We start from the raw sequence: 27246 nt of genomic DNA, 5'->3' as shown, positions 1-27246 counted from the left end.
TTATTTATTAATCCTTGTATGCAGCAATTTATTTTTTTCCCGGCCCTAGACTATATTATGTTTTATTGAAAGCAAGAGTTATATTTCAAACGTTTTATGGATTCATTTTCGTCAGATTTTGTACTGATTGATGCAAATTTATTCATTTTGCACTTTTTTTTACATGCGTGGATGGGATTAATATATATATTTTTGGTCAACTTATTTTTCAAACCTTACAATAATTTTTTTTTTAAGTTTTAGATAAAATCTTACACGGTTAAACAATACCGGTATTTCTATATGAACTCTATCTAGAATGTTGGAAAACATTTTAATATGCGAATAAAGCATAAGAAACTCATTCAAGGGGTGCCTTTTTTTAACAATTTTTTTTAAAATGTTGGTTTTCACGAGATATTTAGTATTGTAATGTTTCCCTTTGTGGGGTTAACCCAAAGGTCAAAGGGAAAACCTTCATTATGCAACCAAGTATTTGTGCGCCCTGTGATGAAATCTTTTGAAATTTAATTTATTCCTTCAATATGTATGTTGCCCCATCTTGGGGCAATCAAATTACACAACGGAAACGTGTTTTTTTTGGACAAATGACAAAGTTATAAAACTCTAAACTACAAAGGCTACTGTGAGATATCTATATTGATGGCGGCTAAGGGACATAACTTTTGTAAAGTGTAATGACCCTTGTGTCGTTATAAAAAACTTGATTTCCTTTATAAACTTTCTTAAGAAAAAAAAAATTATAAAAATATATATGAAATTTTTATATAAAACTGAAAAATAATTTGTAAGACAAAGGTCATATCTTCATGTGATAGCTTAGCTGAAGATCGCTAGGCCTACGTGATCGATCGTGAAGTTTTGTGACAAATATGACGTCATGGCCTGGTGATGTTATGTTGACATGAAGCTCACACATCCTGATTCTGTATGTTGACTGCTATCAATCTGCTAGTTTTCTTCCTGCAAGGTATGATAGTTTTTCAAATGTTTTAGATATATTGATTATAAGGCATGATTGGTATATAATCTCCTTAGAATTAGAAATTACTAATCGATAATCTATTTGTAAAGAAAAAACCGTGGGAGTTTCATTTGCTGCAAGAGTAATTCTAATTTGCTCGTTTTCAATATGGAGATCTCCGGTAGATTTCCATTATCTACTCTCAAATTTGAGAAAGTAGACGCTGGGGATATCCTGGACAGGTTTTGGAGGTAGCATATATAGTATAGCACCACAGGGGCTTGTGTAGAAAAAAAAACATCGTTAAAAAAGTGGGTACCTCGGAGGAAAAATATTTTTTTTCCTCCGAGGTACCCACTTTTGTACGATGTTTCTTTATCTACAAAAGCCCTTAGGCTGTGGTAGCACCACATGACTGTCTAAATATGGGCATATACTTTATTATGTAACGTTAGAATACTCCAGTTATAACGTTATAGATATTCATTCATAATTTTATTCGTGGTGTTGAAGCTTGTAACTTTACCATTGCCCTTTGACATTAAAAATCCGTTTTCAACCCCCCCCCCCCCCCCCCCAGAATCTGCAGGATGTGGCAGTACCATAAATTGATACATTGTAGTTTTCTCCCTTGCAAAGGGGAACAATAAGACCAATCCACACTTTACAAAAGTTATGTCCCTTGGCCACCATCTTTGGGGAAAAACCCATATATTTCTCACAGTAGCCTTTGTAGTTTGGAGGGTTGTAACTTCGTCATTTGACATTATAAATCTGTTTCCGCTGTGAATTTTATTGCCCCAAGTTGGGGCAACCCACACATCGAAGGACTAAATTAAATTCCAAGAGATTTCTTCACAGTACGCCCAAATATTTGGTTGCATAATGAAGGGAAAAGTTGTTTTTTCCCTTTTGACCTTTGGGTTGACCCTGCAAAGGGGAACAACTTTTGCAAAGTGTGGATTGGACTATTCCCGGTTTGCTTTCAAGAAGATTAGATCCCATTGGCGGATCCAGAGGGGGGGGGGGTTCCGGGGGTCGGAACCCCCCCTTTCTTTGGGACATATGATTTTTTTTGAAAACGTTTAGTGCCTATTTAAAGAATTTTCCCATTTATAATAGAAATACTGTAATTATCTCAAAGAAATGTTTTTAAAATTGCTTATTTAAAGAATTTCGTACTGCGTCCCATAATTTTGTTCTTATGTGAAAAAACTCTATCGATTTTTTATCGAAATAAAAATTGTACTCCCCTTCAGCATCCAGTGTTTACTACACTGAGTAAACATGTGGAAAATTAAAGAAAAAATACATAATATTAAGCAGTATCGCTAAAAAAACACAGATTTATAATAACATCTACACTGTATTTTCTACTCTATTTCTTTTAAAAAAAATTGATTATAGTTCATACAGTTTTGAACTGACAAGCCATCGAGTAAAACGACGTTCAAGTATGAGTACACGCATTCGCTTTCAAATTTATTGTTTAGTTAATAAACTTAAGTATTTATAATAGATGAGTTTTACTTCGTTTCAAAGGAAAAATACAAAGAAAACTAGACACGATCTCGTTGCGAGCAACGAGGAGGTCTTCCGTACGATTATTATAAGGAAATGTGACGTCACTGACTTTGATTTTCGACAACAAAACATGACATGAAAAAAGGAGTGGAGTACTAATGTTTTTTTTGGTATCTCTTTTTAGAAGTTCTCTGACATTGCTTTTTTAAATACTTTCACTCTTCCAATTAAGATAGAAAAGATGAGAAAATCATTATGTTGTTAGGATATATTAACGTATTATACCTAATCTAGCTTTAATAACCTTTAACAAAATGGCTCTGAGTAAAAGGATATAGGTAAAATACTTTTGAGCCCTTTGGTTCCCTAATTGAAGAGGCCAGCCCCTTTTTCTTGATATCATATGAAAGGTCATCTATTTCTAAACACATTTTGTTCAACAAGTGTTTAGAAATTCGTTATCGTTCTGGAGATATATGAGAAAGAAGGTTTTAGGGGCCGATCCCTTATCCCCTTATAGGGGCCGTTTGACGAAATTTTGAAGGTTGCATTTCGTTAAGAACATTATTTTGAACAACTTTTTTCTATACTGCATTTCAAAAAAAATTCCTTTCTGATATATGGGTGATCAAATTTTGGGACCTTTGGCCCCTAAAAACCCCTAATTACATAACACATGATAACATCCTTACATTACTTAGATACATAACTGTAAGATAAACATATTTGCTTCTAAAACATTTCACAAAATATCTCTCAGTGAAGGGCTACAGATAAAAGACTTTAGAGCCCTTTGGTCTTCTTATTTAAGGGGCCAGCCCCTTTTTCTTGATATCATTTGAAAGGTCATCTAATTCTAAACACATTTTGTTCAATAAGTGTTTAGAAATTCGTTAATGTTCTGGAGATATATGAGAAAGAAGGTTTAATTGGCCGATCCCTTATCCCCTTATAGGGACCGATTGACGAAATTTTGAAGGTTGCATTTCGTTAAGAACATTATTTTGAACAACTTTTTTTCTATACTGCATTTCAAAACACTTTTCCTTTCTGATATATGGGTGATCAAATTTTCGGACTTTTGGCCCCTAAAACCCCCTTATTACATAACACATGATAAAATCCTTACATTACTTAGATACATAACTGTAAGATAAACATATTTGCTTCTATAATATTTAACAAAATATCCCTGAGTAAAAGGGTATATGTAAAAGACTTTAGAGCCCTTTGTTTCCCTTATTAAAGGGGCCAGCCCCTTTTTCTTGATATCATATGAAAGGTCATCTAATTCTATACACATTTTGTTCAACAAGTGTTTAGAAATTCGTTATCGTTCTGGAGATATATGAGAAAGAAGGTTTTAGGGGCTGATCCCTTATCCCCTTATTGGGGCCGTTTGACGAAATTTTGAAGGTTGCATATCGTTAAGAACATCATTTTGAACAACTTTTCTTCTGTATTGCATTACAAAATATATTTCTTTCTGAGATATGGGTGATCAAATTTTGGGACCGTTGGCCCCTTAAAACCCCTAATTACGTAATACATGACAAAATCATTACATTGCTTGGATACATAACTGTAAGATAAACATATTTGCTTCTAAAACATTTCACAAAATATCTTTCAGTAAAGAGCTACAGATTAAAGACTTTAGAGCCCTTTGGACCCCTTATTTGAGGGGCCAGCCCCTTTTTCTTGATTTCGAAGAAAAGGTCATGTAAATAGAAACGTTTTTTACATTACATGTCTTTACAAAATATTTTTCAGAAAAGAGATAAACAAAGAAAACCAGAAAAAATAACGACGTTTTTTAAATCTCAATTTTCGGGTCCAGGCGAGCTTCAGCGCCTTTTGAGTCAGACAAAAATGAATGCCTAAAGACACATCTACAATCTTTCGACTACAATCCCTGAAAGTTTGAACTCAATATCTTCAATCGTTAAGGAGAAGATCCCAGGACAAGCCGACCCTCTGAAAATCGCTAAAACGTCAATATATCAAAAACGGAAATGACGTCATCAAAATAAAAAATTACGTATAAAGTTTAGATCAGTATCTATCATATCTGAAAGTTTGATGAAAATCGGTTGAGTCATTTTTGAGAAATCGCGTGCACAAAATTTGTTGGAAAAAAAAGAAAAATAGCGAAGAAAAAGAAACAGAACGAAAACAATAAGGTCTTCCGTTGGAAACGGAAGACCTTAATTACATGACCCGCTTACGCGGGTTATGCTATTTTTCTGGAATGATGACTACCTTCATACCCACATGAAGCACAAAAGAAAGCCTTTTTTGTTTTGTTTCCAAAAGTCGGAAATTCTGTTACAAAAATACCGTATAAAGGGTTTATATGTAAACAATTATGAAAATGCCCAACTTTTCAAAACTTTTATAAATATGTTCGCATCTGTACTTGTCCGAATGATGTAGCGCACCCGCCCATTACAGGGGTCACATCAAGTTCCCTGGGACGACGATTGCTTTTACCATTGTATTACACACGTACCATCTATTCAGCACATAAATTATCCCCATTTTTTTTTTATCATATCCTATCATTTAGACCTTTATTAAGAAGGCAATCGATAGAACTCAAAATCGATAAATAGTTCAGAATTTAAAAACATCAAAGACATAAAAAAATTACCAAAATATCAATTTTTATAATAGTTTGTCGTAATAAGTCTGAGTTATTTTTTGCTTTTTAGTGTTTCTTTTCAGTCAAGCATAGACGCACTTTCTCATGCTGGAGACTTGGGTTTCTTGTGGCTAAATAGTATGCAAATCTTCCTTACCTAAACCAAATCGGCAAAATCGCTCAATAATGCAGTGCACTCTGCTGTTGAAATAGATGTGAAATAGATAGTGATGAGATAGATGTTTTTATTACCTAATCAAAGGGATTTTGTTGTTTTATTACAAATTAAATATTTGCGTCTATTTTGAACTGCCGGTCAATAGACTGCGATCTATTAGACCGCCGGTCAATAGACTGCGATCTATTGGACCGGCAACGTATTTCAGAACGCGGTTATGTTAATGTTACATTCTTTCGATAGTTCTCAGGGAATGAATATTCCTTTACATAGACGCTGTTTTTAGTACTTGGTGAAACCAAATTCAATATTATCAAAATAGAGTATCAAACAGTTTTAAAGCCTCATATAAGGTAAAAGACTATTTAAAATCTAATGGGTTGAAGACTCCCCCTTCTTTGTGTAAACTAATATTAAATTGAGATGTTGTAATGCATGCAACAGGTTTTGTGCATGTAAAAGATGAAAAAAAAATCTTAGTATATTACATAATGGCACGAAAACCATCTGCAATATGCAAATTGTAAACCCCGAAAACTAAAAAAGGAATTAGGTAATAAAACAATTATTTAATGCTTGAACAGTCAATAGACCAGAATTTTTTTCCATTGGTACAGGGAACAGCTCAGTATGATCTATTGCCCTCGGCCGTTGGCCTCGGGCAATAGATCATACTGAGCTGTTCCCTGCACCTCGGGAAAAATATTCTGGTCTATTGACTGCTCAAGCATTAAATAATTGTATAATAAAATACAGTTGTATACGCACGGAAAACGTTCAAAAAGTCCTTGTTTATTGACAAATGATGAATTTTGCACATTTTGGTTTTCATCAAATGGAACCCCCCCCCCCCTTTTCCAAATTGCTGGATCCGCCTCTCGATCCATTGGTTTCCCGACTATATTCCCGCAGCAAACAATTTTTTTTAGTTGGAAAATGAATAAGGAAGGAATACCCCCTTCCCCAAACATATTTAGATTTTGAAGATTAGCAGCTTTTGTTTCCGTTTTGGTTTGTGCGTTTGTTATTGTTTTGCTTGTCGAGAATTTAGGTAAGTCTGCGCCCCCTCCACTTAAAAAAAATGATACTATCTGCCTGGTCCAAAATAAAATTATTTTTTGTTTGAAGTGTTGCCTCCCACCCCATTAAACCCCCAACCTCCCCCCCCCCAACCCCCCAACCCCCCGGCTGATAAAATTTCATTAGCAAAAAAAATGATATGAAGATTCTTATTAAGGTCTTCCGTTTCCAACGGAAGACCTTTCTATTATTGTGCGGGTTAAGATTATTCTTATTTTTCTTTTTTTTTTTTTTCTTCCTAGACGCGAACTTTGAGGCTTCATATCGTGCTCATTTCTGAACGGTTTTTGCTCAAATTTTCAGGGCTAATGGACTTTACAAAACACTATCTTCATCAATTCATAGAAGTTAGAATTCCCTTTCCGTTAACGAGTTATTCCCCTTTTAAATTTTTTTAGGGCCTTTGGTTTCCAGACAAAGGCTCCGAGACTATAATAGCAGGGAATGGGAATCCAACGAATTTGAATAACAAAGACATTGAAGTTGTATACATCGGTTTTTGTTTTTGGATTACTTTCCTTATTTAGGAAAAGGTAGGGGGTCAAAAAACAGGATTCCAAAAAGTGCAAAAATTTAGACATATTTTCCTTTATATCTTTTTAACGAAAAATATTTTGTTCAGACATGTAGAATAAAAGTTGTGCAGAATATTAAGGGCTTTCATTTGACACCAATAAAAAAGGGCTGGCTTCTTAAATTAAGGGCCAATAGCCCCTAAAAGTTTTTGCTTAATAACTCAAAAACGGTTAGGATTTTGATATGGATGTCGCTGGAAAAGTTGTTTGTTGGGATCTCATAAAGGTCGTAAAAATATTATTTTGTAAGTGATTTGTGTAGTATGAGTGTAAAAAGCTTTACATGTTGACATGTACCTGTTTTCATTAGACAAGTTAACGAAAGTCTTTGTGCGTACAACTGACATAAAGTTGCCGCAGAAAGTATGCTGGTTTATACAGGAGGCATTAATTTATAAGAAATTTGTTTTTGTTGGAGTACATGCTTTTTTAAGGAGTTTAAGTCATTGTTGTTAAGTTCTTATAGTGCACAATCATTAAAAACGGCAATTGGAAAACAAAACATTCTTTTTCTTTTCTATTTAACCACAAAATATGGAATTAAAAAACTATATGCATTACATTTTATTTATTAACTCCATGCATTAAAATCTACCTTGAATCAGAGCTGTGTGTGTGTGTACCATTACGTAAGCTCTCCCTCGCCCGCGGCCGAGAAAATCGGTCACCATGCTCGCGGCTGTAGCGGTCAGCGGTTATCTAATACACGAGAGCTGTGTCTCTCATATACATGTATGAGTTTATTTAGCCGCGAACTCGATAATTGGTTTCGTTTTGATTACACATAATTTTTTTATGGATTAAACGATTGGGTGTCAATTAAGAAATCGTTCAGTTAATTAATAAAAGCAATGTCACTCTCAATCTAAAGCAATAATAGACACAGATCAATTGTGGGTTTTAAGTTTAAAATAAATAACTTTTATTTGATAGAGTATGTTCATTATACTGCAAACTTTTCAAATCTTCCTGGGTTCTGAAATGTGCCTGTCTGTGCGTTGTACATATACCTTTACGTAATATATCCTTCGCCAACGGCCGATGAGATCAGCCACGGCTGCACTACCTAGCGGTTATTAAGCGGGTTTTAATACACAAGATTCTCACACTGCGACGCACACTTACATGCATATGAACGTGTTTGAGTTAATATAGCCGTAAAAAACAGGAACTGTTTTAATTTAATCCGATAAAAGTTTGTCCATCTTGTATTTATTAAATTGAACATTTGAGTGTAAATGAATATTAATGAGCGATATTACTCCAAATCGTAAACATCGTACATTTAAGACATAAATTAATGGTTAGTTTGTTTATGTAAAATATTTTAGAAACTGCACAAATAATGTTTTGAATCAACCCCCCCCCCCCCCCCCCACACACACACAAATAGTAAACCTTTAAATGATGATCATCCCTCGCACATGGCTGAGGAGAACCGGCGCCAAGTAATCCGGGGTCGGTTCGTGTTCTTCTACATGTACCTTATCGCGCGTTCATGTTTCATATTTTGCACAGACACAACTATATTTTATTATTTTTTCAACTATTATATTCGTTTAAGATGAAAAGATAAACAGGTAGTTTAAAAATCAAATTATAATCAAAGTTCCATGTAACAAGTTTGCAGTAGGTGCTAGCACGATAAAAAATGTCCTGAATTGAGGCATTCGATGATTTTTTTAAAAAAAAATTCACATGAATTTTAAACAACTTTAGATAAGATTCTATCGGTCACATATTAATCACTTCTGTAGTTTTTCTACATTCGTTTCTTTGTAGAAGCGAACTCATTGCCGCCCCCTCCCGCCCCGCTGACAGGAGCTCGCGCTGGACTTTTTTAATTGTCAAAACGATATCAAGATCTATCGAAAATCATTTTTGGTGGCTTCTTCTCATGTGTAACATTTTGTTTCATATTCCCACCCGTTTGTTTATTCGGTCAGTCTGTGTAAATTCAATCGCCACATGCGACCGAGAATCTTGTGTCGCTTCAGCGCACACAGCTCGGAACATATATAGCCCCAGATCATCAATTGTTATTAAATTGAGTAACTGTTGGAATGGTGCTTTTACATAAATAATAAATAATAAAATCATCCAGAAAAAAAGTTACCGTAACTCAATAGTCAATACCAAAAATAAAATCCGTATGATTGCTAACTGAAATCGGTATTTCAGTATTCGGCGGGATTTGATTTTTCTGCTAACATTAGTATTTTTATTGGTTTCAGAGATTACGATGTAAAAACACAAACAGTAAATACACCTGATATTATTTACATTGATAATGTTGAAAAATATTTAAAATTAAATTAGTCACATTCGTAAGATAAAATGTTCTACGAACAACCGATTATTTTTTTCCTATGTCGTGTCATTCGCGCGTAAATAATTATGTTCTGTACACATATATACATGAACCCAGAAAAAATTCAAATGATTACACAAAAAAGAAAGTTGTAATTAGTATTTCGGAATTTTTTTCTGAAAGTAATTTCACATTGTATTGAAAAGAACAAGAAATAAAAATGATTTAAATTTTTGACTCAATATTCGTATATATTACCGGCGCTTCGTACATGTGTAACGGCGTATAGTGTATAGATTATTATAATCTGTCCGAATTAAGTACCATGCGTAAAGATTCCCGTAATAATTACTAGTAATTGCATGACTGTGTACATTGTAGGCAAATCCCTGTGTGTTAATTACTTCTAAGACTCTTTGTTTTCCATTAACAGTGGTTTAAATAATTTTCAGATAATTAATAAAAATTTTGTCATTTGAATTGTATGCTTCATCAAATACTGATTCCGATTACCTTGAAGTCATTAATTTTCGATTGGCTATTGACAAAGAAAGAGACGCTTGACCATCAGCCAGGTGCAGGAGACACCCGATGTCCGAGGTTATGTGTGCTGCTTGTACAAAGTCGAATGGTCTCAGTAAGAGTTATCGATGTGAATAAATAAAAAAATATATATGCTTATCAAAACATGATCGTTTAAGTTACAGCGAAGTACATTGAAGCGTTTAATAGGGGTTTACTCCAGAAAAGTTTCTACCTAATGTTTTCACTGACCTTTGTCCAATCAGATCGTAGCTGGGCGGAGTTAAGACATTGCCGCTCGTGACTTGAATGAGAGAAAGAAAAGAGAGAGAGAGAGAGAGTTGAGTAAATTATAAGTGGTGCTGATAAAGGAATAATCATTAGTTATAAACTTGCAAACAAATTAATTAAGGTCTGCATATAAAAATTACATGTGTATCCTATATTGTATAACTTTAAAGCTTTTTAAAGAACGATTGTGAAAATTTCTTTGGCCGCGCGCCGTCGACAACATGCACATGGATAAGAATGACGTAGCTTATATTCAACTAAATTTCCTAGCATGGAGTCCGAGAATACGGACATTAAATATTTTAAAATGCGAACGAGTAATCACTTATGAACATGATGAATTTAGATGTAGTGTAAAGGAAAGGCAACGAAGGCGGATGCTTAGTGGAAAAGTAAAACGTCTAAGGTAAAGAATGTTTCACACTGAGTAACCATGAAGAAAAATTTTATACAAAGTAAATTTACAACCTTTGTTTAATTCCAGGGAGATTCGGCAAACTTTGATTTAATTATTAACGGTAACACTTGTAATAAAAACAGTTTCTTAAATATTCGTACAGTCTTCAATGTTTGACATTACCTTATCCTATTACTGATCTATATATAGACATCGTTGTTCCCTGGTTAAAGAATTTAAAAACACTTCAAAGTTTCATAAATTTATAAGATATACTATGTCCCGAGTTTTTTCTTCCACCACTTTTTGCTTGATATTTCAATAATAGTAAATACATTTGTGCTAAAACTACGTTCGTCCACTTATATGAAAAATGTCCAGATTATATGTGTTGAAACGCCCCCTCTATCGCTTCAGGTTTCAATACACATCCCAATATTGAAAGTCTACGGGGATTTTGCATTGCATCAGCCATTAATAAGCCCGGATGATAATTTTATGAGTGAAAATTGTTCAATGAAGATATCTTGGATATATTCCCTTTCATCAATTGAAAGTGAATTGAAGTGTCAGTGAGTTCCGAATGAAATCTGATAAATGTTTCACGCGGTTCTCGCACGCTTTGCCCGAAACGATTTACACGCTTTGCCCGAAACGCTAAACGGTTTACACGAAACGCTTCACAATCACACGAAACGCTTAACGGTTTACACGAAATGTTTCTCGCAAGTAAGTCGCACGTTTTTTGGTGTAGTAGTAAGTTTCAGGGTCTGTAAATTTTGTCATCACGCAATAATTCTAAACTTGCACAAAGTTTTCAAAAATTTAGAAATATTTTTAAATAAAGAAGTTATCTTAGAGAAAAGGTTACGTGTTTTGTAGGCGGGTTCGGTTTTTAAATCAAAGTACTGATGTACTGACGAGAGTTGATTTTATCGAATATTATTTATTTTAAAATCAACGATATGCTAGTTTGCTTGGCAAGTAGTTTATAATCTGCATTTGAATTATGCACATTTTTATAATATGAATTCTCTGACTGTTCCGACTAGAATTTTGAGAAAACCTCTAATGAATCATGTTGTGTAATATTTTAAAATAGAATTGATTTCATCAAACTATGTTTTGGTATTCCAAATATTTCAAAAATTGTATGGATCCAACCAATAATGAACTCTAGTCTCGTTCAACCAGATGCTTGGCTGTCTCCGTTAATCTCCGACAAGTAAGAGATACCAGGTCACATGATAGCTTGATGATGCGACCTCTAAATATAGACTGACTCTCTACTTGCCGGAGATGTAAGGAGACAGCCGATGGTTGAACGAGACTATATATTGAACTCTGGCGTAGGAATACACAGGACTAAAAAAACTTCAAATTGTTCCTACCATTTAAAATCTGACTATTTCCAAGGTATTTATAAAAAAAGTTTCCTTTAAAAAAATACTTCATTATTTTCAAGAACTAAGTCTTGTCAGCGGCGATGATTTGTGCTTAGGTGCAAACACAGTTTCGGTATGCTAGAGTAACTGCATAGGAGAGTTTATTAAAATCAACTTCCAAAAACACAATTCCTCACATGATTCATGAGTACATGTAACAATGCTTGCTACCCTCTGAAAATTTAACTCGCCATTAAACATCTCATTTTTAAAGAATGTTTGAAACGATTACATAAACTGTGTTCGACAGATAGTTTTCCTAAAACATTTTCTTTCTTTCTTTTTCAAAACACGTTTTATATACAGGCTTTCAATCACAACACATTTTTATAACAAAAGCAGAACTGAAAGTTTAGTCATTATAAATTATTGACACCATATCACATACATTTTCAACTCGCAGCAACAACGGAAGACCTACTCGTGGCTTTGCCACGAGCTCTACTCTAGTTTTCACCAATTTTTGATTTAATTTCAAGCTTTAAAAAACCTCTCTTCCTCCTGGCGGCAATTTCAAACAGATTTTTTTTATGGATGGCCCTGTATAATTTTCTTACGTTCTGAGAGACGACCAAGATACGAAAATGCATTGTGCAACACGTAAAAAAGGATTTGTTTAGGCGGGATTTGAAGTATACACGACTCGGCCAATTTGGTCATTTGAATTACTTACTTGTGAGATGAAATTACAAAACATTTAAGAATAGTTAAAATTTTTATATGCACTTTGATATTTGTTTATTTACATAATTATAGATCATTCTTATAACTTATGTATTAATTACGTAATGTGTTGACAGTAGATTTTAATTTATATAAAGCCGTTTTACTTGACAACCCCCGATTTGATAAAAGCGGGGTATACTTATCGTAAACTGTCCAGTCATTGGCTAATAGATATCATATGAAAAGTTTTATTGAACACAATGAAACATGAGGCATGTTGGGCAGAGCGAGCGCGCGCGCGCTCGCCAAATTTTCTTATACCTGCAACACAAATTTTGAACAGGCCTCAGGGATGTTTATTTCGTTCAAACAGCGTCAATTTCACACAAGAGAGAACTGAACTTTCCGATTTTTGACAGTCTATGATAGTGCTTTGTAGCAACCTCTAATGATACAACGTCCATATAATGTTTCATTAGTGGTCAGGATGTTGACCACTAATGATATAATTTTATCATTAACGAACAACCTAACCGTCCGCTTTTTGTATGTTTAGAACAAGTAATGCTAAATTGCCTATAGAACGAGGTAGATGGTATGATATACCTCGTGAAAACCGTATATGTACCATATGTAACTGTATTGAGATAGGAGATGAATTTCATTATTTATTTCATTGTACAGATGTAACAATTAAAGATAAGAGATTTTTATACATACCTTCATACTTCTACACACAACCAAATGTTTACAAATTTCAACAACTCTTTAATACTAGTAATAAAAAATTGTTGATTAATCTGTGTAAATTCATTAAAGTTATAATTGAGAGAGTTAGCTCTCTAGGTTAATTGTTTATCATACTTTTTTCCCTTTTTCATTTTTTTTTCACTTTTGTATTGTCACTCCAATTGCATGCAATGTATGTTTTATATGTATTATTGTTCAAAATTTTTCTATGATTTTTCTCAACACTGTAATTTATGCAGTTCAGAGAATAAAGAAATTGTCATTGTCATTGTCATTGTCATTGCTAATGATATAATTTCAGATTTATATCATTAGCGGTCAAAAACCGTAACCTCTAATGATATGGAAAAAAACTGAGAAATAAGTACTACCTTGACCACTAATGATATACATTTGCACACATTTTCAATTGCATTAGTGGATGGATTTGAAACCTTTAATGATATAACATGATAAAAGATTATATATATATATTGTCCGATATCCATGCCGATATGGATTTTTGTTTTTGTTTGGGGTTTTTTTCCCCGATAGCAACAGTTTGTTATTAAGACTAAGAACTCTGTCTCTTGTTGTTAAACTGTGTAGATAGAGCTAAAAGGAATATATATCAAACAACGTCGTCTCAAGCCATGGTCCGGTGTCCGTTTATATATATATCTCTCTCCACCATGATCGTTCATGTTGACCGTGGTTTGCTAAGATTGTCAAACCAATACCGGCCGTTTATGTTATATTTCCGGTAAATCGCTTCAACTTTAATTTATTTTGAGAAGTCATGATAATTAACTGACAGCACAATAATGAGCAGTTTTCATATTTTTATCAGACAAGTCGCGATCAGTGATTATTTAATTAATTCAACTTAACAATAACTTTTCTTAAACTTGCAAGATTAACAAAATTATGATTAATAAGCTACTTATCTTGATTTGACAGAAAAAAATATTGTGTTCAATACAGATACAAACACTACACAGAAACTTTTTCGTGGGTGTGTTTAGGGAGTATTGGACATTTATGACGAATTCGCCGGCGTAACGAGGAATCTTGACCCGGGTTGAAATTTGACCCGGATATCATTTTTCAACGTTGAAAAATTGATACCAAAAGTCGTGAAATTATACCTGGGGTCAGTTTTCAACAGCTTGAAAAATATTTTTCAAACTTCTAAGGACATCGACACGTTGAAAACTGACCCTGTTGAAAATTGACTCCTACTTCAGAGTTTTGAACTGTCTTTGAACAGAAGTGTAACTTGCTCTTCACAGTTTAATTGTACATGTGTGTACTTAAAAGTTTCGGTTTCAAAACTTTAACTCTTTCATACTATCCGCTATATTTGCCGTCTTGGGTAATTTGACATTTCAAAGGTTGATTTTTCTGACTTCAATCATTTAATATTTCATTTGACTGAAAACGTGGTATGTAGCAACCTCTATTATTATACTTTCATGTTAAATACTGAAATCTGATTGGTTTAGACGCAGTTGATAATTTGTTCTATTACTCTCAGCGTTAGCAACACACTTGGCAACGGGTAACACAACGAATTGTTACATGCGCGTTAATTATGCGCGTACAGTTCGCCGTGGAATTCACGTCATTTCTATACAAAAGCAGTAAAAATTTCTCTAAAATTAAGACATTCAGTATAATAAAATAAATAGTGCCTATCTGGGAGGATAACAGTTGAAATTGACACCCCTCGAAAACCATTGTCAACCTCCGCTTCGCGTCAGTTGACAATGATTCTCTCGGGGTGTCAATTTCAACTGTTACCCTCCAAAACAGGCACTATTTATATAATGATACACCGTCCACTAACGACATAATGTTGCATTAGTGGACAGAATGTTGACCACTAATGATATAATTTTATCAAACCCGGGTCAATTTTCAACCCTGGTTAACATTTTTTGTTACACCGACATAATCACCATTGTTGAAGTAGTTGTAATTCAACCAACATTAATTCATATTCTTTGTTGTTCTAATGTATAATTAACAAACCAACATATTCAACTTAACAACAAATAAGTGATTCAATTGTGCTACAGACCATAATAGCAAATAGTCTTGTGTTGTCTATGGTTTAATTTTAAAATTCTTCAGAAATATTTTTTTACAAGCTAACCACTTTGAGTTAAATATACCCGGTAATCATTTTTGGTACAAGTTAACTATATCTGGTCAATCACTCACTTCCTGTCAGCCTTACTGACCAGTCCGGTCTCACTTTGTCAATCGTCTTCAATCTTGTTAGATGCGTGCCTCAAACCACTAAGTAAGTCTTTTTTATTGAAGTAATTGCTCAAATTTTATAGTATTAAATTGTATTTTTGAAGTATAGTTACAGATGGAAATTTATTTTACAGATAAAACATTCTTAAAAGTATGGCACACCATTATGGTCTTTAAAGTAATTTACAGTTAAAGGTATAAAGTTAAATTCTATATTTTTTCCTATTTAGTAATTTGTTATTTCTATTTGTTGTAGTTTTTTACCAATATTATTCATGACGGTTGCCACGGTTTCCACACAAAATAAAATATGAAACCCGTGTTTGCGTTGTGCAAGGTTAGCTATCTGCCTGCACCAGGCAGAATAAGTCTGATAAATTGGACCTTTTTCATGTTATTAAAATCCCGCTAAAAGTTTATCAATAATGTTTTAATATCGTAAAATTGCTTTTCTTCAAACTTTCTTCAACTAGAAATATTTAGCACAACTCCTTTTTGATTAATGATAATCAATTTGAATCTTCAAGTAAACAGACGAAGTCATAAATGGTATGTGTTTTGTCTGTATGCGACTATTTCAGTTCAAGTAAAAAGGCAAAATATCAGGGCAATGTCAGAATGGTGTATTTTAAAGGACAAAATACATGTATATGATCAAATAACGCCCCCCCCCCCCCACCAAAAAAAAAATTCTTATGCAGTATCGTATGAAAATCAAATCAATATATATATATATATATATATATATATATATATATATATATATATATATATATATATATATATATATATATATATATATATATAATTCTATATTAAATTATATCATATTATATCATTAAAGGTTGCAAATCCATCCACTAATGCAATTAAAAATGTGTGCAAAAGTGTATCATTAGTGGTCAAGGTAGTCCTTATTTCTCATTTTTTTCCCATATCATTAGAGGTTACGGTTTTTGACCGCTAATGATACAAATCTAAAATTATATCATTAGCGGACGGTTAGGTTGTTCGTTAATGATAAAATTATATCATTAGTGGTCAACATCCTGACCACTAATGCAACATTATATCATTAGTGGACGTTGTATCATTAGAGGTTGCTACAGTGCTTATTATAGTAATCTTCTCTTTGCAAACTAGAAGAAAGGTCAATATTTAAGAGATTGTTTGACGAGCAAACTATAGATAGTTATATCTAACAGAATTAAAGTCCACGCTCTTGTTAAAACGATTCGAAATCAAACTTGAGAAAGTTTTAGAGATATTAATATTTTAGTGATGTTAAATGGGACAACGCATTGCATGCTGGGCAATTCTCTTTACTTTGTTATTACACAATTCATTGTCCAGAGAGAATAGTCTAACGTTTACACACAAGAAGGTATTTTGAAAATTTGTTACTGAAGAATTCATTGATACAACTAGCATAGTTGTACAATAGACTGTAGATTAACAAATATGAAACAGGATAGGCATGTACGTGTGTTTGTATTTTGCAATTTATATTGTTCAATTTAATTCAATTTATTGACAAAAAACTACACATGGCGCAAGTCATAAATTACAGTATACAACAGATGTACAGAACATAGATTTTCTTATGTTAAATGCATCACGTATGCAGTCACAAATATTTCTTATTGATTTAACATCTGCTAATAGTCAATGTTTTTATTACCTAATCAAAGGGATTTTGATGTTTTATTACAAATTAAATATTTGCGTCTATTTTGAACTGGCAGTCAATAGACTGCGATTTATTAGGTCGCCGGTCAATAGACAGCGATCTATTGGACCGCCGGTCAATAGACTGTGATCTGTTGGACCGGCAACGTATATCCGAAGGCGTGTACGTTATAATGTTACATCCTTTCTCAGGGAATGTATATTTCTTTACATAGACGCTGTTTTTAGTACTTGGTGAAACCAAATTCAATGTTATCAAAATGGAGTATCAAATAATCAACAGTTTGAAAGCCTCATATAAGGTAAAAGACTATTTAAATTCTAATGGGTTAAAGAATCCTCCTTATTTGTGTAAACTGATATTAAATTAAGATGTTGTAATGCATGCAACATGTTTGGTGCATGTAAAAGATGATAAAAAAATCTTTGTATATTGCATAACGGCACGAAAACCATCTGCAAATTGTAAACACGGAAAACTAAAAAAGGAATTATGTTATAAAACAATTATTTAATGCTTGAACAGTCAATAGACCAGAATTTTTTCCCTTGGTGCAGGGAACAGCTCAGTATGATCTTTTGCCCTCGGCCGTTGGCCCCGGGCAATAGATCATACTGAGCTGTTCCCTGCACCTCGGAAAAATATTTTGGTCTATTGACTGCTCAAGCATTAAATAATTGTATAATATAGAGGACATATAGGTGAAAAAAATGTTCATCTTCAGCAACAGTACGAAAATTATCACAATATTTTTCATCCCTTGAAATACTTTGGAATCATTAGATTTCGTGGTGGCTCAATTTTCGTGGTATATCGTGGGTAGCCCTCGCCCACGAATTTACATCCCCAACGAAAAAAGGTTATAAAAATTTAGTTTACCTTCTGAAACTAAAAACTGACGCATCCACGAAATTACATCCTCACGAATAAGCAAAAACCCACAATCCACGAAAATTGGCCCCACGAAATTAAATGATTCCACAGTAATAGGGTTACAATACCTGCCAACCTCTATCGGTAATTTGTGGGCACTTATTCTTAATTGAATGAACAAAGAACGAATCTTATTGGAAATGAAAAAAATTAAGTATGGTTGAATCTTAAGCTTGTTTAGATTTTGCGTACTTATTCATTGACTGTAGAATGACAATTTTCCATTACCATTTTCTTCAAAGAACTGCGAACGATAACGCCCGTTTCCCGCCTACATTTTACATCCAAATATTTTGGAATTTCTGTCAGATATTCAAAAACTAAGATTTCTTCTAAAAAGTATAATCAAATCATAATCAATTTGTATCAAAATAAAAATTTGTAATCAAATTATTTATCTTTAAACAAAAGTTTTGCTAACGCGGGGTCATAAATAAAATTTCATTGAAATCGTCTCTATGAGTGAGGAAAATATTATTTAGCGGCCAATATGTGCATAAAAACTTAATAATAACTTATCTACGATGTATATTAAAGTAAAATTTCATTTTAATTCATATCTGTTAATTATTTTTCGAAAATTTACAAAGCAAAATTCTTTTTTTTTTTGGAATGTATTTCGGTCTGTAGACATATGCCCCCCCCCCCCCCCCCCCCCCCCCCCCGTGAAACAACAAACCCTTTGGTAAAAATATGCTTAATAACAATAATTAAAATCACTCAAAAGGATTTTTTTTTCACCGGGGGGGGGGGGATGTTTTAAAAAACATTTCCGTTTTCCGTTATTTTCTGTTATGAAATGAGCTACTATGTCTAAATTAAAATATTTAAACACAAAATACAAAGTTTTCACTCTTTGTTTGACCAAATCATTTATATTTAATGAAAATATACATATTAAATGTTTACATTATTATAAAAAAAAATAACTTTAATGAGACAACTTTCAAAATATGACTTTTATTTAGGCGGTTAGACAATGCTATCGTTCGCAGTCCATTTTTTAACGTCTCTGAAAACTATATTTTCAAAAAATACTTTTTCGATTTTTTTTTTCATTTTATAGATACTGTATTAGCATGTGAACCATAACTATCATCAAGTATATTATAGTGACAAGTAATGCATGGTTCACATGCAAATTTATTTTACTTTGAATTAATGGTAGCTACAACTCATTGATTTATATAGAATCCAGTTAATGTCATAATCCCAAGTCTTTCAAGGTGCACAAATCTATATTTATTTACTATTTAGTATTTTTATTGATAAACATATTCCTATAAATTCGAATAAAGATCGCACGTATACTTGAAGAGACAGTGCCATCTATTTTATCGAAAAATAATAAGTTTTTGGTCAATTTCAAAAACAGTCTAACTTTCCTCTTATGTGTGCAATTGGAAATCTTTGACGTTCAGTTTATACACAGCATGTGAACACAAGTAATTGCCATCAGGCGTTTTAAATAGTTTTGTTATTGAAAAATTTAATGAAACGTTCAAACTTACATGAGAAATTTGATAACTTTTGAAAAATAATCGTAAACTGATATATCTACATGCATTTAATCTAAATAAATAAAAAAAACCCAGTTTTCCCGGCAGTGTTTCTGGCTCTATATTATGAGCCACAGAAGCGCACCTGATTAACAACATCATTTTTTAGTGTTCGATCTATTATCCATATCCCCGACAAAGAGCGTATACAATGACTTGTAAAGCAATAATAAAAAATATTTTATACAAATAAACATCACAATAAATATAAATACATGGATAAGCATTCAATGCTCATTTTTAGATATCGTCGGTCTATAACACGCCATGTTGTCAAATTATTAACCAATTTGTATGTACGGTCTTGTGTGTTATAGGACCGACGATTTCAAAACTAGGCATTCAATGTTTTTTAATCAGAGATAATGATTCTCTGAAAAAAATAAACTATACAGCAACAAAAGAAAAAAAATTAGTAAAAAAATATATATTTTAGTATTAACAGAAGAATGCAAAGGAGCGGCTCTGTTCACCACAAACACCAAGGAACAGTTCACCACAAACACCACCACACGGTTCACCACAAACACCACACAGATCAACAAAAACACCACACCGGTCAACAAAAACATCAACATTCAGATCAACAACAAGGTCAAGGAACAGTTCACCACAAACACAACGGAACAATTCACCATCAACACCACCACACAATTCACCACAGACACCACACAGTCGAACACAAACCCCAGGCAGGGCAACAAAAACACCACACGGTTGAACAAAAACCCCAACATAAAGTTCAACAAAAAGCGCAGAGCAGTGGCTCTGTTCACCACCAACACCACCACACAATTCACCACAAACACCACACAGTTCAACAAAAAAATCACGCCACAGCTGAGCAAAAACACCACACAGTTCAACAAAATAACCAGGAGACGGTTCAACACAAGCACCACGGAACAGTTCACCACAAACACCACCACACGGTCCGGGCGCCACAGACGGTGGGACGAGGAGGCTTACGATGACTACAGCGAGGGAGAAATTGATTACAAAGACGAGGTATCATATTGTTTTTAATTATAAATTACATGTAAGTCAGTGAACAGCGCTTATTTCAGTTTTCATATGTGAACCCGTAGTAGGGGGTCTACTCAAAGAATCTAACACGACTCTATAATTGTATAGACTATGCCCAATTTATAATCCTGGTTGAATTCATGTAGCTTAAAAACACGGTATGTTTAAAATCAAGTAAAGATTTTGATCAATGTACAAATAAATTGGTTTTAAAAACAGCTTCCAAAATGATTGATATGCAAATGCTGTGTATCTAAAGATGATACATGCTTGTTTTCCTATTTTCAACTTTGTGCATACTCCCTACAACTACCTATTGCGTAACTACCTGGTTCACTTCCCTTAAAAATTGGCCCTCTTTCAAATTAGCTAATTTTTTTACAATATCGACTCAAGAACGTGTAGAATAAGAATTTATCAAAATAAATTTAGTCAGGCATTTAGTCAACCCACACAAGGTTGTTGAATATAGCATGGTTACGCTATCGTTACGTCGCATATTTGCAACGTCATGACGTCATATATCTTTAAGACCTGGGCAATTTTTAATCCATACTTAATTTGAAATAGATTCATTAATATTTTGTTTCCAAATTAACAGTTCACAGTTTAATTTTTTTATTTCAACAATTTAAATTTTAAAGACTTATAGCCACTAGTTGTTACAACAATCATTGGCTTCACCAATGGACGACCCTTATGCATGCTATATGATTTCCTTTGAAAGGCAAAGTTCATACTTTTTTGTATATAAATGTATGTGCCGTCTAAAACAAGAATGGCTTGGGTGCCAGTACCACCAAAAAGAGACTCTGCTAATGGCCTGGTATGCTTATTTATAACATCCTCTCTGGAGATGTGCTGAAACCCAACATTGTTTGGTACAAATGTCTCCATCAGTGTTCTCCTCACTACCGAGATGGCGCGACGAATGCTTGACTTTGAAACATTTAATAGTGTTGACAGCATTTCATTGGACAGACCACATCTCATCTTAAGAAGAAAAATTCCAAGGCTGGTTCTAACACTGCGAGTGGATGTGTTCTTTACCTTTCCATCTACAGCTGATAGCAGATCATCAAAGGAGACTTTATTTATTCCAGTGAGGTTGACATACTCTTGGTCACTCAATGCATTTGGATCATCAAAGTCTATTCTTTTCCCTCCATTTAGCAGAGCAATCTCCCTTAGATACATAAGCATATCAACAATAGATGTCCTGTTAAGTGTAGATGTTTCTGAAAATGAAGAAATTTTTTCTAGTGCCTCTTCAGTGAATCTTCCATTGGGGAGATGACGTGTGCAGCATCTTGAACCTGGCGGAATCAATACTCCTTGTTGTAAAAAAACAGAGTGACGTTCATTTGATGACACCACAACCAACTTTGGCCCAGGTTTTCTGCAGATGAAGCAGCTGGAATGACTGGAAGATGTGGAGGGCACTGTCAGGGTTACTGATGGAGGACTGTGAATGGCAGCATTCCTAGCATTAATTTGCTTCCTCTCTGGAGGAGAGAAGGGAGCTGTGTCTCTTAACTCATGCTCCAAGTTTTGTTGTTCACTTTTCCTCAGCTTAAGATGAGAATGTACCTTCACTAGACACAAACTACACAACACCTCATCCTCAGACACATCGCCTACAGTCCACTTCTGGAGAACTAGTCGTTGTGCAGCTGTCACAGTACGTCGATCTCTCTGGTTTGTTCGTTTCTTACAGCAAACACAAGGATATTCTCTTTTCCTCATATGCTATTAAATATAATAAGCAGTAAATTAATTAATTTGTGCACAACTATAATAAGCAAGTTTACCAACGTCTGTTGACAAATATGTAAGCAGATGTACTAATAATTATATAATGCATTAATTATGATTAATGATAAATATTGGCAAGATTGTATATATAACCAATGGGCCACAGCAACTCAGTTGGTCATGCAATTTAATTGGCTTGCTGTATTTTTGATACTTTTTCTTTTTTCTTTTTATATTCTTATATTTTTTTTCTTCAATAATGGCCTAATTACCCTTTAGATTTTTTTTTTTTTACAAAAAATAATTATATTAATAACAAATTATCTATTGGACCATAAACATGAGTATATTTTTCATCACATACCAAAGTTCGTATAAAAGTAGTTCCACAAATCTATTTTATAAAGTTGGCTACCTAAATTCAATACGCCAAGTAAATCTATTTATAGTAACAGGTACTTTCCAATTGTTTATAGGGAAACACACGGTGCATGTGTGAAATGCGCTATATACCTCTCATAATGAACAAATTATAAAAAAAAAATATGACCAAACGTCCATTGATAAACTGTGATCAAGTCCACAAAATCACAACTGACGACGAAAATTGTCCATTATTGTTATAGGCCTACCCTAAACTGCTACTGGCGTACCAGTACTGTCCGAGTGTATATCGATATACATGTACATCTGTAACCTTCAAAATGACCATTAAAAATGCATGTATATGTAAACATACTGAATAAAATGTTCTATTTAATGAGTGTATTAATTACACAATGTAGGTGGATTACTAAATACTAGTGAAATCGCTTACATAGTGTTACAGTACCAGAAGACGATTGTGTGCATTTTGTGTTCAAGTCGTGACGTCTCTACATGCAAATGAAGAAGAGGGACAGGTTTACATGGTTTAGTTCTTTTTTTCATGGCAGTTTGACACTGTACAATTCTATGGATTTAAACTTACCTATAAACAAAAGTGGCAGTCTTGGATTTCTCCAAATTAAACTCGGACACCTCGATCATTCGTCTGCGTTTGTCACTACGGTGACGTCATACTGTTTACACAGCGAAAGGGAAACAACTCAAAATTTGTGTTTTTTTTTAGAAATTAACATAGTGCGCAGAATTTTACCATCGTGATTTTCGGCATGGAAGTCGCTCCTATAGAGTTTTATTTTTTGGCAAAGTAAGAACTTGGTAAATCAATGCGCACACAGTAAAATGCTGAATTATACTGCCGATTCTACCAATTTTTTCCGGAAATTGTAATTCCGCCGGAGAATTTCACGTGAAAAAATCATCTTCGAGGCAATATCGGCAAAATTTTATTCCATATTTAAATAATACATATAATATGTTTTACGGTGCTACCGTTCTGGCGAGCGCAGCAAGAATTACACATACCTTGCGTCATTGTCAACTTATAGTTTTATTTAGGTATCAACGAACGTCAAAGAATTTTAATTTTGAAAGAGTATTGCTCTACAATAAGTATGCCAAAGGTACTAATTTCATAGGCGTCGGAACCGAGGCGGGGGGCTAGGGGGGCTTAGCCCCCCCCCCCCTTTTTTTGCCAAATTAGACCTAACCATTAGGCACATAGCATCATAGGGGGTTGCCCCCCCCCCCCCTTCCACTTTTTCTTGCAGGAAATATAATTATTCCTAAAAAGGTTGAAATATGGATCGAGAAGTTGGAGTCATAGGCATACTAGCCCCCCCCCCCCCCCCCCCCCCGGATTAGGATTTTCATGATTTTGGGAATTAGGTTTTTTTTTTTCAATATTTCTGAGGATTAGTCAGGCCCCCCCCCCCCACCACCACCACCACTTTCAATTTGCTTCCGACGCCAGTGAATTATAATGGTTATGATACATATGCAGCGCAACCCCCTACCCCGAGAGAGAGAGAGAGAGAGAGAGAGAGAGAGAGAGAGAGAGAGAGAGAGAGAGAGAGAGCGGTACCTGTTTGTAGGTGTGTAGTTTCCCACTTTTAACTTTAATGGTCTGACTATATGCAATATCTACATAATTTTTTTTATACCTGTTTATTTTTTTCATTTTATTCCCTTTTATTTAGTTCAAAATGTCCTATTGTTTATTTCCTCCCTACTCATATACTTACGTGCCTACTGTACATGCATGCACAATTAGCTTAAAAATGGATCGATATGACAGTAAAGTATGGCTCTTGCTCTATATATATATATATATATATATATATATATATATAATCTCTATATTAAAAAAAGATTAAAAACAAATCATAATTAATGTCAATGAGGCAGGTATCGCAGTCTATACTGAAATAGCCAGTACACTCATTACAGATGTTTGATCCACCTCTAAATTTATCGCGGGAAATATAACACGAGTGCATTGTGACGTCATCCATGACTTTCTTCGTCTTTGTTTACGTTTCTCGACTCAATACGAAGGTATGGAAGCATGTAACAAATCTTTTGAGTCTCGCCAAAGCATATGCGGTACTCAAAACGTGTCTTCAAACTTTAAGTCACCGTAAATTACGAGTTAAAAGTCGGCCATTTTTGGCATAGCACCACGGGTGAAAACATTAGAGAGCATTATGGGACGTAGACAAAAAATTTTGTTTGATGAACTGTAGGTTTAGCTCGTTCTTTTTCCCGCGCACACTGGTTCTTAGAGCTCGCTTCGCTCGCCGGCGCTGCGCGCCGGCGAGCTGCGCTCGCTATTAAATATATATTTACGGTACAATTTATTTTTCAAGAGTGCAGTTAATTTTTTGGTAAATTTGAGGGCGTAATATCACATCAACTGAATCAAGTTCTTTATGCGATTGCTCCTATCAAAATATGAAGAAAAAATCGAAGGAATATTCAAAAATGCCAATACGGGTACATTTTCAAGTGATAGTAGGTATGCAAATATGAAAAAAAAAGTCGATGGTATATTTGACCAAATAAAAAAAAATCCGGCGATGGTGTCGTGTCTTATATTTTGTGGAAATTTTCATGCATTTATGTAAATACATGTAAAAGCTTGTAGCACTCATTGGAAATTCAGAATCTTAAACCATTGAGCTATTAAGTCTCCCATATAACCCATCTATTTTATCAGTCAGAAGAAGAATCACGAATCAAGAAGTTGTTGTTGAACTGGGAGAAGCTTGCACTTAAGTTCATCTTTGCGATCTCCTTCATCGTGATGATTGTCTGCTGCATTGTCAACTGGCTGATGAAGTGGGTCAAGAACATCTACAGATCCTGTGCCGTCTGCTTCAAACTCTGCGCCGCCTCCTGCTGCTCTTGTTGCTTAGAGGGCGACGCAAGTAAGTAGTAGTGTTCACTCCACGTCCCAATAACACACCCCCCCCCCCCCCAATTTTTCCAATTTGTTCACCGAAGTCCGGATCCGATGATGCCAATACGAGGAAAAAATCTCTCTCTCTCTCTCTCTCTCTCTCTCTCTCTCTCTCTCTCTCTCTCTCTCTCTCCAAACTGTTTCCGTAACGATTCCAAACAAATTCTACACAAAAATAGTTTTTGAAAACGAATTAAATTCAAATCATAGAAGGAACAAAGGGATCTAGTCTATGGACTAGAACCATATAGTATGATATACACCCATCATCCATATATACATACATCTGTATACATGTACACACATCACCATCACATCTTTGCTAGATCGTTATAGAATCATTTTAATAAGACCTTGGACTTTAAGTAGGACGTAGCTATCTATTTCTTGCGTTAAAAACAAGTTAAAAATGACGCGGGTTTCAAGCGAAATATGCATCGATTGCGTAGTCCTAGCTCAAACGCCAGACAAATATTGTTGATTTCAAAGAGCCATGGCTGAGTGGCTAGCAATGAATTAGACAGGCCTGCGTCACGTTGCGGTTGAGCACAACTATACCCAAAGTCCAAGCTCATGTTAAAATGGTTCTATATACACCCATCATCAAAATGGAAAAGGATAATATTTTTAAAATGGCACAATCATACATTTGCAGACTACCAGAGAGCCAAGATGTTTGCAGAACGGTTTGGACTGAAACTGTCGTACGAGAATTATAAACAACTGATGGATACTGCAAAGAAGGGAGCGGAGCAGGCGGCCCAGTCCCAAATGCAGTCAATGTGACGTCACAATATGGTGTTTCGACCAGTTTAATTTGAAGCAGAAAACACAACTTTCATATACATTGTATATATTAATTATGTTACACTACATAAAGATTATGACTTCTCTGTTAATTGGTGGAGGAATAAAAACGAATTTATGATGTGGAGGAAAAAGCGGATAAAAAGCGAACTTGGACAACCTGAATGCTCGGTTTAGTGCCTTTTCAAAATATTAATGTCCAGCGTTATCTGAAATATGAAAAAAAAAATAAAAATGCTCGCATTGACCAATCAAAGAGGTATTATGGAGGTTGCAGAGTTTTATTATGAATAAATAATTAATATTCTATATCGCCGTGTATGAATTTTTTGTCGATTTGTGTACTTCCACGAATTTCTCCCTTTCTTCATGAACCACGAAGTGTTTACAAGATATGGGAAACCTTGGGATAAAAAAAAAATCAACATAAAATCAAATATTATAAGAAATTAAACAGCTTTCGAAATAATAATTTGATGTTCAAATTCTGATATTCAGTTTATCAAATCACTATTTGTACAAAGCATTGATGATGTATT

At 34.2% G+C, this 27246-nt stretch overlaps 1 protein-coding gene across 1 annotated transcript; it reads left to right on the top strand.

Moving 5' to 3' along the window:
* Positions 1-877: 877 nt before the first annotated feature.
* LOC128173623 (uncharacterized) lies at positions 878-27219 on the top strand. Its single transcript, XM_052839298.1, has 4 exons — positions 878-970; positions 20210-20781; positions 25658-25868; positions 26556-27219. The coding sequence occupies exons 1-4, from the start codon at positions 931-933 to the stop codon at positions 26684-26686; spliced, it is 954 nt and encodes a 317-aa protein (XP_052695258.1). The 5' UTR covers positions 878-930; the 3' UTR covers positions 26687-27219.
* Positions 27220-27246: the final 27 nt, after the last annotated feature.

This window comes from Crassostrea angulata, chromosome 2, assembly GCF_025612915.1.
Source record: "Crassostrea angulata isolate pt1a10 chromosome 2, ASM2561291v2, whole genome shotgun sequence".
In the NCBI taxonomy this organism is placed as follows: Eukaryota; Metazoa; Mollusca; class Bivalvia; order Ostreida; family Ostreidae; genus Magallana; species Magallana angulata.
The sequence above is the reverse complement of the archived record's forward strand: the minus strand, read 5'-3'. Positions and strand labels throughout refer to the sequence as shown.

Coding starts and splice junctions, on each gene's coding strand:
- LOC128173623 (XM_052839298.1), top strand. CDS start 931: ATGTTGACTGCTATCAATCTGCTAGTTTTCTTCCTGCAAG. Junction 971..20,209: donor GCTAGTTTTCTTCCTGCAAG/GTATGATAGTTT, acceptor TATATATTTTAG/TATTAACAGAAGAATGCAAA. Junction 20,782..25,657: donor AAATTGATTACAAAGACGAG/GTATCATATTGT, acceptor CTATTTTATCAG/TCAGAAGAAGAATCACGAAT.